Source organism: Rhipicephalus sanguineus, chromosome 3 (genome assembly GCF_013339695.2).
Source record: "Rhipicephalus sanguineus isolate Rsan-2018 chromosome 3, BIME_Rsan_1.4, whole genome shotgun sequence".
NCBI lineage: Eukaryota > Metazoa > Arthropoda > Arachnida > Ixodida > Ixodidae > Rhipicephalus > Rhipicephalus sanguineus.
The window spans coordinates 229,577,230-229,591,936 of NC_051178.1; the positions used below are offsets into that span (position 1 = coordinate 229,577,230).

Genomic DNA, 14,707 nt, shown 5'->3' on the forward strand with positions numbered 1-14,707 from the left:
ATCAGCATGACACGGTGGCACAAACACAACTCAGCCGGCGTCCGAAGGCGGGAGGCTTGGCTTGACTGACTGGCTTGGCTTAGATTCGTTTTAGGTGTAAAAGCGGTAAAAGCGTTTGAAGCCAACACTATCCCGAGCAATCCACTTACGTAAACGCGATTGATTCTGTCAAAACAAACTGGTGCCTTGTTCGCCCACTGGAGCTGGGATATTTACAATGCTTGAGCGGTGATGAAACATAGCCGGAGCTACTACCAGAAACACCCTGCATTTCTGAGGAACCTGAAATATCGATAAATAGGTACAGGGCTGAACCTTGGAGTCAGTTTCGTGTGTCAGATTAGGGGCGCAGAGTGCCTGCTGAATTGTTGCTTGTTGATCGACCATCTCGTTAGATTTTATCATTTCGTTTCTTCGCCACAGGGGAACAAGAACTTGGCAAGTTATTGCACTTTGCACAGATCCAATGACCTCGTCACGTAAGGACGGTAAGTTGTGTCGCGAGAAGCTTGACGCTATTGAGAACTAAAAGTAGACGTGCTTAACAGCATTGGCTGGTCGGAAAAAGGTATCCTCGCATAATTTTGTTGCGATTTGTGCTTTCATTTCGCTTAAACACGGCGAGTGTTCGTTTAAGCTTTCATAAATGGTGCTTGCTTACTTTCTGTCATCGCCTACATGTAGTGGCCTGCTACCTGGATGGAGTACAAGTCAAAGTTTCCGAGAAGTTCAGGCCACCACGGAGGATAGTGCTCCCAATGGGGCTAACTAGAAACTTCTACCCTCAAACACTGCAAGAAAACGTAAGTGTGGTCTCAAATGTTTTTATGGCAACTTCATAAACCTTAGAGGGGCAGCTTGCAACAATTATAATTAAAAGTTCATTTCCCGGAAGAGTCACGAAAGTGGTGCATGAGTATTGCCATTTTTAATAGCACTACCATTTTTTTTTTTATTTTTTGCGTGTGTCATGATCACTGTCACACTATGTTATGCAAGCTACTTGTGAAATTATATGTGTTGCACATACCTGTTTGCTCGGTGGCTTATGCGAAAATGGCGCTTCCTTGAAGCATGATAAGTAAATATTCTTAACTGATTAAAGATGTTATCATGTTCGTTCAAGATGAGCCCAAGCTTTGCACCCCATGTCTTTCTAAAATGCTAGCATAAACATTCAAAAAGAAAGAATGGGTTGCTGAAAGAAACTGAGTATGGATTAGAAAGGATAACAAGAAGTGACGCACTAAAATGTAAACGAACATGAGTTGGTTGTATTCTAGCTAAAGTTAAAGGTGTACTGACACAAAATTTCGCGACTGAGATAGCCTGCGGGATCGATTCTCGTGAACATGCGTGTATCATCTACCAAATCTGAACAGCAAATACAGCTTGGGAGGTAATCTATACGAATTTCGACGTTCGCGTGCCCGATCCAGCGCTATACGCTGCACCTCGTGACATTGACATCATACAAAGCGATCTGAAGGTGACCCCAAACTTCTGCGATGTCACTACTGCGGCTGAGCTCCGAGGTGCCCAGCTAAATGATGACATCATAGTCGCCATTTCGCTTGCGCCAGCAAGCTACTATTCAGCGGCTGCTCACGAGTCCGTGCCCACAATGAACGTGTGGAAGCCTCAAGAAAGTCTTTGCCACGGCCCACGAGGTGACGATAAGATGACGATGACAGCAACAACATAGCGCTGCACATGCCACATGCGAAAGATTGCGAGCAGACGATGCAGGCAGCGCGGAAATGCGTCACAGTTCTGTGTACATTTCACACGCTAGATGGCAATAGTTGCACCTGGCGGCTAAAGTCTTGTCGTTCTCGGCGCTCTCCCAAACGGAAACTGAGACTGGTCAACAGTAAACAGGCCATAATTAATCAACTGTCGCGTGCTGCAGCAAGTGATGTGTCGTGTTATGACTAATAGGCCTCCAGCACCATATTGCAGCAAAAAAATGCCAGACCGAAATTTTTGTGTCAGTACCCCTTTAACAAAAAAGAAAGGCTTGGTTGGCCAGTAATCTCTGTGGTTCTGATCTGGTGTTTCTACTTTGGTTACTTACCTAATGCCCCTAACTTTGTAAGAAACTCCTGCAGTCTTGGGAAACTCCTTGGGACGTACAAAATGGAGTAAGAGCAAACTGTGTTTTAAGCTCTCTAAGTATTATCACACAATACTGCATATAGTATCTGTGTAACGTACAAGTAAAGAAGGCATGGATTATGACACAAGCCCACAGCTTACTAGTGTACAGAGCAAGCTCTCTCATAGTCTCGATGGCTTTCACAGTACCAGTAATAATTGCTAGGGCTTTACGTGCCAAAACTATGATATGATTACGAGGCATGCCATATAGTGGAGGGCTCCGGAAATTAAGACCACCTGGTGTTCTTCAACATGAGTGCACGGGCCTCTAGCAGTTACCTCCACCGAAACGTGACTCTGCTGCCGGGATCGAACCTGTGTCTTGGGTCAGCGGCCCAGCACTGTAACCACTGTACCACGTACCATGGCGGCTTTTCACGGCAAGAGCTAGGCTAGGCAAGGCATATAGCCCATAAGTAGCACTTAATGAACTCCTACACAAAAAAAAACTGCCGAGCACAGTAGTTAAAAGCAAGGTATGATAAACTGATAAATTTCACCATTCTCTGCGTTTTGGATGGGCACAAACAGCAAAATTAGTAGATGGGCTTTGCATCCCTATGCTGCTGCTATGAGAGAAGCAACAGAAAGTGGACCTGAATTTACTTTCAACTGTGTGATGTTCTTTAAAATACTCGTGACAAGCTTGTGGTAAGATGCTTCTTAGATGGTGCAATACAACCTATGATATACAACCAGAATTTGCTGTTAGGCCTGATGAGGAGCCACTTTAAATGCACCAAGATCTCGACAAGCACTGTTTTTTTCCCAGAGTCTTTTAGACCATGATTGTTACAAGCAGCTATCAAATCCACAAACTTGTGCCAAGTAGCAGAATGACATAGCTGCTACTACACCACCACAATGGTGCCTCTGCCTGTTATCATAAGCTGTATAGTGGAAAATATTAGGGGTGCTGTATGTGATTTGTAATGTCACGGTCAACCCATCTATGTGTAGTGAAACTGCTTTGGTAGCTTTAATCTCAGTATAATAGCCACACCAGCTCCATTACTGCAGCTTTAAAGATGTAGCATCTGTAGCCACTTGTGAGCTGACCCCACTGACCGTTCCCATTCATCTAAAGCTAGTAAAACTCGTAGATGGCACTTGTCTGATATGTCAGCCCACCGTATCATTGAAAAACTGAAAACACTTGTATACATGACAGCTTAAGATTTTTTTGTTTCTCATTGTACACGTGTCTCTATCTGACCTCCGTTGCATTTTGCTTTGCTCTGTATTTGTTTTCAGTACGACTTCCATCTCGAGCAGAAAACAATTGAGTTTGCCGAGCGCTACCGCAAAGAACAGGAATCCAAGCGGCAAGCTCGGACTGATCGTGTGGCAGCTGACATCGAACAGTTCACTCAGTTGGCTGCGCAAGATCGACCAGGTGTGGGCGATGTGAGCCCGGGTTCAACGAACTGTGTGTCTGCTGCGGCTGTCAGTGCCGCTGCAGTCACGTCTGCCAGCATTCTGCAGCCTGCGCTCGCTCCAGAGACGCCTGGTACTACTGCACCTCAGTCCACATCACAGAAGTCATTCAGCTTGGCAGAGTTCGAGAATGACAGTTCAAGCCCGTTTGATTACGTTGAGCTTCAGACAATCAATGAATTGGAAGAGCTCAGTTCAGTCTTTCAGGTGAGATGAACTGCTTTGGATATAATTTAAAGGGACACTAAAGGCAAATATAAAGTCGACGTTGATTGCTGAAAGAACGTTCCAGAAACCTCGTAGTGCTTGTTTCGTGCCAAGGAAATGCTCATTTTGAAAGAAAATAATGTTTTAGTGGTCCACACAGCATTACCGCACTTCAAATCACCCGCCTGTAAAGGCCTCCTGACATAGCGTTTGCCTTGCCCAACGTTGTCCGCCTTTACTGCCCGGCAGCCGACACTGCGATTTCTGCTCTGAAGGGTACACTACAAGCCTTGCTCAAGTTGTGGTTGATCTTGTAATCCTCTGCACAAAAGTGCAGTGAGCACACACGCAGATTTCATGGTTGTTTAGCACACTATCACAGAGGCACGGCATTCAGCCACTTTGGCGTGGGTTTATTTGCGACACCCACTGGAAAGTCACGTCAGCTGCTATTGCTCAAGCGGCGCACACCATTCAGGTATCCGAAAACATAACAGGGACACGGCATTTTGTCAGTCTTTCCATTAGAGCGACTTTCATGAGCATACAAAGCACGCATAACGAAACTGCCACTGAGACGCGACCGCGTGAGCGGAGGGGAGCCCAGCGAAAACTTAACTTTTAAACCACCCGCACCATTTGCCATGTTCTTTTTTCCATGAATAAAACAGAAACACACAAGCAGCATCTCATTACATCTTGTAATGTATGGAATGTTATTTTTTAATTAGAAGTAGTTTGAGTACTAGTAATTAATTGTACTCTGGACTCTTGACATCATTTGGCTTATTCCAAAATGTCCTACTGGTGGCTTAGATCGTGTCCTACATTTACCTTAATTTCTCAATTAGTAGAGTGCTGCTGTTGATAACGCTGACGTTTTAGGCATCCTCAAACATTCACCTTTCACTCTGACATAAATTGTTATTTGCCTTTAGTGTCCCTTTAAAACAAGAACAATGAGAAAAATGTCGTCACCTGTATTAGTAAATCACCTTCTTTGATACAAAAAGGAAAGCCGCTCTTACTATAAGAAGAGCCTTGGCCATCACCACCTTGAGAAGCTCCTGCACCAGCTTTTCTGGGGTGTCATAGGCTTTGACTCCATCTGCTAGGGAGTAGTTAATTGCTTTTTCTGCAAAAATGGACTCTGTTGTATTCTAAAACTTGAGCACGGCATTTTTCACTAGCTTTTACTGAACCAACGAAGACAAAATACGGAAGCTACTTCGAAATATCTTATGTCACAGTGACATATGATACCAACAGTTGGCTTTTAATGTAAAATTTGCGAAATTGAACTTCGATTTTCTATTCTAATAATGAACCTATTATCACGAAATCTATACCAATAGAGCTTTCAAAGAATACTTGATCAGTCTAAAGTGATTGTTTTTTTCATTACCTGTTTAACTTTATTATATTTGTGACAACAGCTTTTTAGCCACTGAATGTGTCCAGAGACCATCCATTATGGGAAATAAAGTGGATATGTTGTTTAATAACAGCAGATACTCAACACAGATTGGCCAGAACACCACAGCTTCTAAACAACTGGTTATTATCGTCCAAGTGTTAGGAACTGAAGTCCCAGTATGTCATGTTGCAGTGATGGGCATGCCCATTGTGGTTGGTCATTTGATAATTTACCCGCTGTGGTATCTTATCAGCTATGGCACTGTGCTGCTAAGCACGAAGGTGCGGGTTTGATTCCCGGCCATGACAGCTGCATTTTGATAGGGGTGAAGTCCAAAAGCGCCACGAGAGGAAACAGTACATGGATTTAGATATTCTTTAAAGAACCCTTAGTGGTTCAAAAATTAATCTTGAGTCTCCTACCGTGCCATGCCTCATAATCATGCCTTATCTTCGGCACATAAATCTTGAGAATTTAATTCATTTATTTGTGTAATTCTGTGCAGGGTATGACAGCACAGTCACCACAAGCCACCTCTGCAAAAGCAGAGCATCCTGTTAGTGAGCCAACATGGCCAGACACTCAGGCCACTGAGACTGTGGTTGTGAACGAAGGTGGCACCAAAGCCTCTGTGCGTTTCTCGAGGAGTGTTTCAGATGTCTCCAGCTCTGGTAATGGGAGTGTCAGCCAGCCTACCAATACACCACCTCCAGAGCCTGCTCCTCAGGGCAGAACCAACGCGAGAGGAAACAGTGAGTGGCATTCAGAATTCTACCCAGTGCAATAACAGATGGTCATAGTCAAGAGCAAACATTGTAATTTCATGGCACTGCAAGGATATGCATTGACAGCCAAGTGTTTCTCACTGGGAACCAGCATTGAGACACTGAGCGAGTGGCATAGAGGGTTTTTAGAACAGGTAGTTTCACTTCATTTATTTCTCCTAGAGGGCCCGAGAACATTGCATAAAGGGCAAATGAAGACATGTGAAACATTGGGTAATTGGGGAAAACATAAAATGTACCCTCATGAATTCAGTTAAGAAAGGGAAATTAGACAACCACCCATTTGTAGCACAAAGCCACAAGGAAATTCATACGGATTTCTCAGAAATAAAGCCTCTTAGTCGCCGAAAAATTCGTCCTGGTCCAGGGTTCGAACCCGGGACCAACGCCTCTACTAATTGAGCTAACCAGGAAGCTAGCAACTGGCAGCGCGAGGGCGAATTCATCGACAACTCGAAGCAACTGGACACATATTGCAAATCAGTTCTGCGGAATCCCGCAAGGTGGCAGAAGGGTTAAGAAAGGGAAAATAGACAACCACCCGTTTGTAGCACAAAGCCACAAGGAAATCCCTACGGATTTCTCAGAAATAAGGCCTCTTAGTCGCCGAAAAATTCGTCCTGGTTCGGGGTTCGAACCCGGGACCAACGCCTTTCCGGAGCGGTCGCTCTACCAATTGAGCTAACCAGGAAGCTAGCAATTGGCAGCGCGAGGGCGAATTCATCGACAACTCGAAGCAACTTGACACATATTGCAAATCAGTTTCTCGGAAACCCGCAAGGTGGCGGAAGGGTTAAGAAAGAGAAAATAGACAACCACCTGTTTGTAGCACAAAGCCACAAGGAAATCCGTACGGATTTCTTAGAAATAAGGCCTCTTAGTCGCCGAAAAATTCGTCCTGGTTCGGGGTTCGAACCCGGGACCAACGCCTTTCCGGAGCGGTCGCTCTACCAATTGAGCTAACCAGGAAGCTAGCAATTGGCAGCGCGAGGGCTGCCAATTTTCCCTTTCTTAACCCTTCCGCCACCTTGTGGGATTCCGCAGAACTGATTTGCAATATGTGTCCAGTTGCTTCGAGTTGTCGATGAATTCGCCCTCGCGCTGCCAATTGCTAGCTTCCTGGTTAGCTCAATTGGTAGAGCGACCGCTCCGGAAAGGCGTTGGTCCCGGGTTCGAACCCCGAACCAGGACGAATTTTTCGGCGACTAAGAGGCCTTATTTCTGAGAAATCCGTAAGGATTTCCTTGTGGCTTTGTGCTACAAACGGGCGGTTGTCTATTTTCCCTTTCTTAACCCTTCCGCCACCTTGCGGGATTCCGCAGAACTGATTTGCAATATGCACAATGAATTCAGTTATAATGTAATGAGTTATGGAATATGTACTACAAAATGAGCAATGAACTTCAATAATATATCTGCATTGCAATACGGAGGATAAACAGCAGTATGCATTGGCAAAGTGAGGCAGAAAAAAGATTAGAATGCACATTGTGCTACATAGCATAAACAGACATTTAAAAGGAATAAGTTGCGTTACCGGGCCTGCAGATTTTCATCAATATATGGAGAGGGGGGTATGTGAGGCTAAGGGAAATGGATTGGTATTTTTTCATGAATTTTTTCATGGTTGACGCATGAGACTCTGTGCTCAGGAAGCAAATTTCAGTGTGCTGTTCCATTTGAGAAAAAGGATGCGTTCGTAGATAGGGTGTGACCGTTTGTAAATGCTATACCCTGGCTGTGGTTAAGACGAGTGGACATTTTGTGTTGTAGTTTTACTAACTCATGATTTTGAGTGCTAAAATGTGAATAAAGTAGGCATAGGCACGATGTGGCATGTTGTTAGGGGAGCGAAAGTAGACTGAGTGATTGCTTTAGTGACAAAATGCTGATAAGCGCTTGTGGTGTTCACTTTCTTGTCTTCGTCTTTTTTTGTGCAACTATCACACCATTATGGATGTATGTAGAGTACTTAGTGAAAGGGTGAAGCGAGCTTTTCAGTTCAGGATCTATTCCAGATTTGCTGTTTTGTAGTTTTCATAATGGTGCAAATGGAAGATGCATATTTTAGTTTTGGTGTGGGTGTAGGTAAAATATATGTTGGTTTTTTTCTACCTCTTGTAATGCAGCACTAAAACTGGGTCATAAATAGCCCAGCATATGAAAACCATTTCGACAGGTAGCTTCTATGTGTATTTTTCACGATGATGACAATGTTAGGCACAGTGCAAGATGCTATTTGTATGATGGTGTGGCATCAGTTGGCACAGCATCTGTCAATAAGTGTTCAATAAGGGCGTGTTTGTAAGCAAACGTCATCAATTGATATATTTTGAGGATAAGATGCATGTTTCATTTGTCACACCTGTGCGTGATGGTATATAAGTCTTCTTGCAAATGCATGTGGTCTTCTTCGGAGTTAACTGGGACTGTAAGCAACACAATCATCTGTGAATAGTCATAGTTTGATGTTAATCTTGGCTGGTAAGTCATTAATATATATGAAGTAACAGTGGTGATTGCAGAGCCCCCTAAGGTGCTCCTGAAATTAGCATTGAGCAATACTTATTAGTACAGGCAAATTACTTGCACCTCTTTAGAAAATGTTCAGTCTATGAGATCAGATTCTGCCGTAAGCCAAAGTTAGAAAGTTTGAGCAAAGATAGAATATGTTACTCAGTCGAGTGCCTTAGAGAAGTCTAGGAATATGGAATCAACTTGCAGTGGAAGGTACATGTAATGTAGTTGAGTGTGAGTGAGTTCGGCCTGCTGACTTTCACATGAGAAATGCTTCCAAAAGGCATGTTGGCAGGGGATAGAAGAAATTTATTGATTCCAGCTGAGCCATTACATTTGATGCATTTGATTCAATATCTTGGATAAAATGCCTGTTGGGAAGATGAGACAGTAACCACTAACATTAGCATGGTCGCCTTTTTAAAAATTACTACTTCAGCTGGAGGTACGCATTGAAAATAGGGTGTGTAGCCAAAGGTGGCACAGAAGCATTCCGTGATTCCAGTGGTGATGGCCTCCTGGCCTGGTTGTGAGCCGTGTAGCTGCTTGACGACGTAGCCATGGGGGCAGCAGTGCATCCTGCCTTACATGGTGCACATTGGTTTGCATACTGAGAGCATCATCTCATATCAACCAGTGTGATGGGCCTCAGCCAACATTGCCTAGATGCTCTGGCAGGATTCTAGTGTGTGCCAAGAGGAAATGTTGCTGAAGCGTTGGGCAACACTGAGGATGAAGGCAGTGTTATCGCATAATGCTCAGCAAGATGAAACTTGCTGTGGGGCAGCGGATTTGGCTAACCGACAAGACATTGGTCTTCAGATAGTGCAGTCAACCCAGCTTCCCAGCACTTGTTGCTTATGTTCCTTTTAATGGCCACTGTGACTAAAGTAATCAGGAATGAGGACTGGGCTCAACGATCACTAGACTGAAACAGAGGATGGAGACAGCAAAAATGGGCAGACAGTTACTGCTATTGTGTTGCTCATGTTTGTGTATTGTCGCGGTGGTGCAGAACACGTACGAGAGTAAACAGTGCTAAGACCATGTGCTGTAAAGCTTGAACATTGAATGGGCTTGGAATTTGGCAACAAGAAGCTATTCTGGGGCATTTAATGAACGTGTTGGCAGTTCACAATGGAACTGAATGGTTGTGCACAACGCGCATCACAGTGACGAAGCATGGATTATGGAGGACAAAGCATTGAGTAGCAGATATTGTAGCCATGGAGTTTCAGAGTTGCAGGAATCAGCTAGCAAAAGTGACAAAAGAGTGAGCTTCAGAGGCATGGAGCCACAGCTGTGGCGTGCTCGCAAAGGAATGCACCAGTGTAAATCATGACGTCCCATGGGTGTTTGCTGATGCACAGGTCTGGTGGAAGTTGTAGCACCATTAGAAGATCATCTGGCAGCACACAGCTTGCATGAAGATAGTGCATACGCTGATCGTTCACAATGGTGAGGTAAAAATGACTCACAAGCTGATTGAATCAGATGGCAGGGGTGCACCTGTAAAACATATGCAGAACGGGCATCTGCAGAAAGAAAGAGCCCATAACTTCTGTACATGGTTTGCCTGCTTTTGCTTGCTGAGAAAACTAGGATGCCACTGATGTGACATTTGACGCAATATGCATTGAGGGTACTGCAGAGGTCGTGTCTGTGACCTCCTCATGTAGAAAAGACTACAGCTGGTGGAGCTGACGAAATAGGCCTCGGAGCTGTTAGCTGTGAGGTTCCCCGGAACAGAACACGGAGCTTCCTTGGCACCATTCAAGGAAGGAGTCCCATGGATAGTAGAGTAGTTGGCATCCACATGACAATTGCCTTGGGAACAACCATCACTCAGTAGCCTTTGTGTTGAGAAGTGGGCTCACAGGTAGAGGGTAGGTTGGAGGCTGGGTTGCAAGGCTGTGCTAGCACAGCCTTGCAAGGCCATGGCATTGACGGAGCACTTGAAAAACGAGACTGAGGACTCGAGCTAGCATAATAGTGAATAACAGCTGAGTGCAGATGCTCATAAATGCTTGGCCGAGGAGTTGGCAGTTTAAGTACCACGAGCAGGCCCTTTGTTAGCTCCCACTGTGTATTGTGGTAGCGCAGCAATGGGTCTGTTATGGGGTTGACAAAGAAGTGACTGAATGAACCAACTGAATGAACGACAAGATCAGCATGTCAGCACAGGGCTTCTGAAACATAATGCATGCATAAAACATCTGTTGGAACAGGTGGAGCAGTGCATTTCTCACCTTGGCTGAGTCACCGTGATGATGCTAGCATGGCTGGGCTCGATCATCCAATGTTGCCAAATCATGCAGGCAGCCTGATGCGGTAGCCACCATTTTCACAGTTTAATCGGCCAGCCATGCTGCCGATGCTCAGGCAGGGCACATTAACGTGTTCTCTACCCTTCACCATTCTCTCATGGAGCTCCTCATGTTCAGCTGCAGCCGTCTGCATGAGTCTGTCATTCCACCTATCTAGTGAGGCACAAAGAGGTGCCTTTCAGAACAGGTGTACTGCATTCATTTTCTTGTTTTTTGTTTAAACTATTGCATTCCTCATTGTTGCCGTCTTAGGGAATGCTTAATGACTTGCTCTGCCTTTGACCTAGCCCCAGCCACAGCATAATCATCAAGCAGCAGTTAAAGAGGCTCCAACAGAGGCTCTCTCTCCTCTTTTACGCTCCCTAATGGACATGGGCTTCGACAAGCACAGGGCTCAACGGGCCCTGCACTCCCAAGGAAGCACTGATGACAAAAAGGTATTCTATTAGTGATCTCTTTTGCTGAAGCTTTATTATAGGTTCATGAAGCTCCGTTGTTACATTTACGCTCACTCTTGGCAATCCCATATTGCCTGAATTCTGTTTGAATTGCACTTAAAAGTGCTTTCATGTGGGGCGGCAAAATCTAAATTCAATTTAGTACATGAACCACATAAACCCGTTACTAAAGCTGAATCCTTGTGTGTCGCTGGCTTTCATCTAAAGTAATGGTTCCATTGGTGGGGTTTCTGTGGCACCGGTACTACTGTGTGAGCCAGGCTTTCTAGTCCTGCTAGAATTACCTATAGTAATTTCTGTGCACCCATTTCCTGTGCATTAAATGTGGTCGTGGTCACCCTAGACGGTAACTTTGATGTTACATGTTGCCTTGTATTACCTACTAGCTTCCTTAGAGGGGAAATTACCTAGATTACCTTCCTTGCAGTTCTACTTCTGCAGTTGTATTTTGACTTCTGTTATACCTGGCTTGAGCAGTAAATGCGTGAGGTACTTGGTGTGCAACAGTCACAGATGACTGTAAGGTAAATGAAAATGCTTCTTTTTAGGTGGTTGAATACTTGTGTCAAGTGCAGTCACTTGTCGACGCTGGATTCAGTGATGTGGATGCTGAGGAAGCACTGCAGGTCAGCTCAGGAAACTATGAACAGGTTGGTGAGATGCAGAGAACAGCGTTAATTTATAGGGCCATCACTAGTTTTACAGAAACCAGTCAAAGAGACAAATTTAAAGGGACTGACAACCAATTTTTAGGGCACCTGTTTTTTTATTTTAGCGCATTGGAAGGCTAACTGGTAAGAGTGTCTAGCCACGGAACAGTAATGTGGAAAACACCGTGAAACATTTTTAATCAGAATTTTTCCATCTCAGCGAATAGGAAATCTTATACACACTTGACAACACATGCTTCAAACAGTGAGCGCGAGAGCTGTTCGTGCTCGAGCGTGGCGGTTTACTGCGCATGCGGGCACTCCGCGCACATGCGCCGCGGCTCTACATGGGCCACTGGCAGTCGCGAAGGCAGCGCCGCATCTCACCGTGCAACTCCTTTTATCTTGTAGGCAACACAGAACAGAGCAGGAATAGATAATAATAATCATACTCTAACTTTGAGGACCAATTATGGCGCGCATGACAGCATCAGACTACGTACAGCAAAGTGACCGTCTTCATAATCCTGCTTCAAGGCTCTTCCGCTAGGCTACGCGACATACCGGTTTTTGTTACTTTTAAGTGCGAATTAAAAATATAAATCCTACTCACAACGCCAAAAGGATGCTAGAATCTGTCACTGTGTTTCACGGTCTTTTAATATCTACCAGGATCTAATCACACGTTTTGTCCAGTTGTCTGTCCCTTTAACGTCACTTTCAATTAGTGCTACGCTTTGCTATTTATGTCATTGCTGTTAGTATCATCCACAGGCCATCAGACATGAAGGTTTAGTGACACCTCTAGTTTAGTGCACTTGCCAGTGAGTGTGTTCGGTAAACTCACTTCAGGACAGTGATACACATTGCCTCTAAAAAGAATTAATAAAAAAATGCTCATTGCAATATTTGCACTTGTTCAAAACCACTTATTGCTATTTCAGACATAACGAGCATTCCCATGGCATCATTTAAGTCAAGACATGCTTTGAAGGTTCACTTTCTTCACTCTTCAGATAGCTCAACATAGATCCGGCAATTTCAATTCCCTGGATTTTGGCCATGCACCTCACTCGTATTGGCTTGAAGCAAGTGCTAAACGTAGGAATTATTACTGACATTATGGTACATTTCTATATTTTATTGCACTGTAATAAAACAGTAATTGTTTCCAAAACTCCATATGCTGAGAATCATGTAAGCCTCTTTGGCTTCATATATCATCATTGTCATCAACCCCAAATGATACTTCATATTTCCATCTAGTACCATGCTGCCAAAGTTGCTCTCAGCAAAGCAAAGCACACTTGCTCAAAGTGCCACTAAGTTTTTGAGGTTGGGTTGTTAGTGAACTTTTTACAAAAGATAGAAATTGCCTCGTGTGAACTTTCTCGCGTAGAAGGATTTCAGAACTATGCCTACCTTTATTGTGTACCTGGGCACCTTGCAGGGTGTTTCCTGTGCCTTTCTTTCTGTCTACCTGTGCATACACAGTAAGATTTGACAACATAGCTCAAGCTTCAATGTCAGTTTTATTTTTTAAGCTCACGTGAGAGGTAGTTGGTTGTCATAAGCTATGCACATGTACAGGGTGGTCACTTTTAGGGGACACACCTTATTAACAATCAAGAGCTCGTAGCAGTTGTTGTTTGGCATAAAATTCAGAAAACCATTCCTCAATTTATCAACATCATCATTAGCATAGGCGTGTGCACAGGGGGGCTGCCCCCTCTATTCACCTAAGAGGGAGGGGGGACGCAAAGTCAGCCCCACACATTGACATAATAGAGAGGGGGGGTGCTGTGACTTGGGGGGGGGGGTGCGCAATGTCAGCGCCATACATTGACATAACTGGGAGGGGGGGTGCTGTGGCGAACCTTCGCCCCCCCTGAAGGGGAACCCTGCGCACGCCTATGATCATTAGGCATCATATAACACATGCATCTCCCCTAAAGTGAAATAAATGTCATTGTTTCACTGGCTCGAATACTAATTAGGTGTTTACCCTCCATGTATCACACTGTGCTACATCTCATGCAGTGCTTTTTGTTATTTCCCTTCTTGTCTCTAGCCCATTGAATATTTGGTCATAATTGTTATGAATTTGCATTCATCTACAGGCACTGGAGTTCTTACAACTGCAACAGCAGTTCGTGGCTCTTGGGTTCACGAAAGACTCCATTGTTAAGGCCCTCGTTGAAGCCCAAAATGACCGGGACAAGGCACTGGACTTGCTCTTAGGATGATTTACATTATCCCTTTATTATTAAACATATTGCCAAATTTATTTTATTAATAAAATAATTATGCTGCACTTTTGATGTGTTTGCACCAAGGAGAGTAGTCGTATTAAGAGTAGCGAACGAAGACGTTTCTCGCAGGGTGTATAAACTTTCATGAATATTCAGAAATCTTTAATTACATATATTAAGCAGATTGGTAAACATTTTTTAGGCGGACAATTAACTCAACAATATATAAAAGTGAACTACGCCTATTGCACGTTTGCATCATACCACCAAGCTCCTAGTCACATTATCGAATATCAGTTGTCTGTATAAATAAGTTGTTTGTGCATACAGCCTTAGGAAAATTTGAACGATAGTTGAGTGTATAAATACAGTACAAAGAAGTTTATTTAAAGATCCAGAGAAGGTGCCACCCCTTAGGGTTATTGTTCAAATTATTTCGGAGGGTCTCATTTTTGTTTACCTTGTACTGCACATACCCGCTGGCAGATCAATCTATT

General features: G+C 44.1%; 1 protein-coding gene across 1 annotated transcript; it reads left to right on the forward strand.

The window, feature by feature from the left end:
- Window positions 1–133: 133 nt before the first annotated feature.
- LOC119386355 (ubiquitin-associated protein 1) lies at window positions 134–14,259 on the forward strand. The gene is made up of 9 exons (XM_037653674.2): window positions 134–301; window positions 424–488; window positions 685–803; window positions 3,415–3,804; window positions 5,727–5,973; window positions 9,539–9,543; window positions 11,138–11,287; window positions 11,857–11,958; window positions 14,079–14,259. Exons 2-9 carry the CDS (start codon window positions 467–469, stop codon window positions 14,202–14,204), a joined length of 1,161 nt encoding a protein of 386 aa, XP_037509602.1. The 5' UTR covers window positions 134–301; window positions 424–466; the 3' UTR covers window positions 14,205–14,259.
- The last annotated feature ends 448 nt before the right edge of the window (window positions 14,260–14,707 follow it).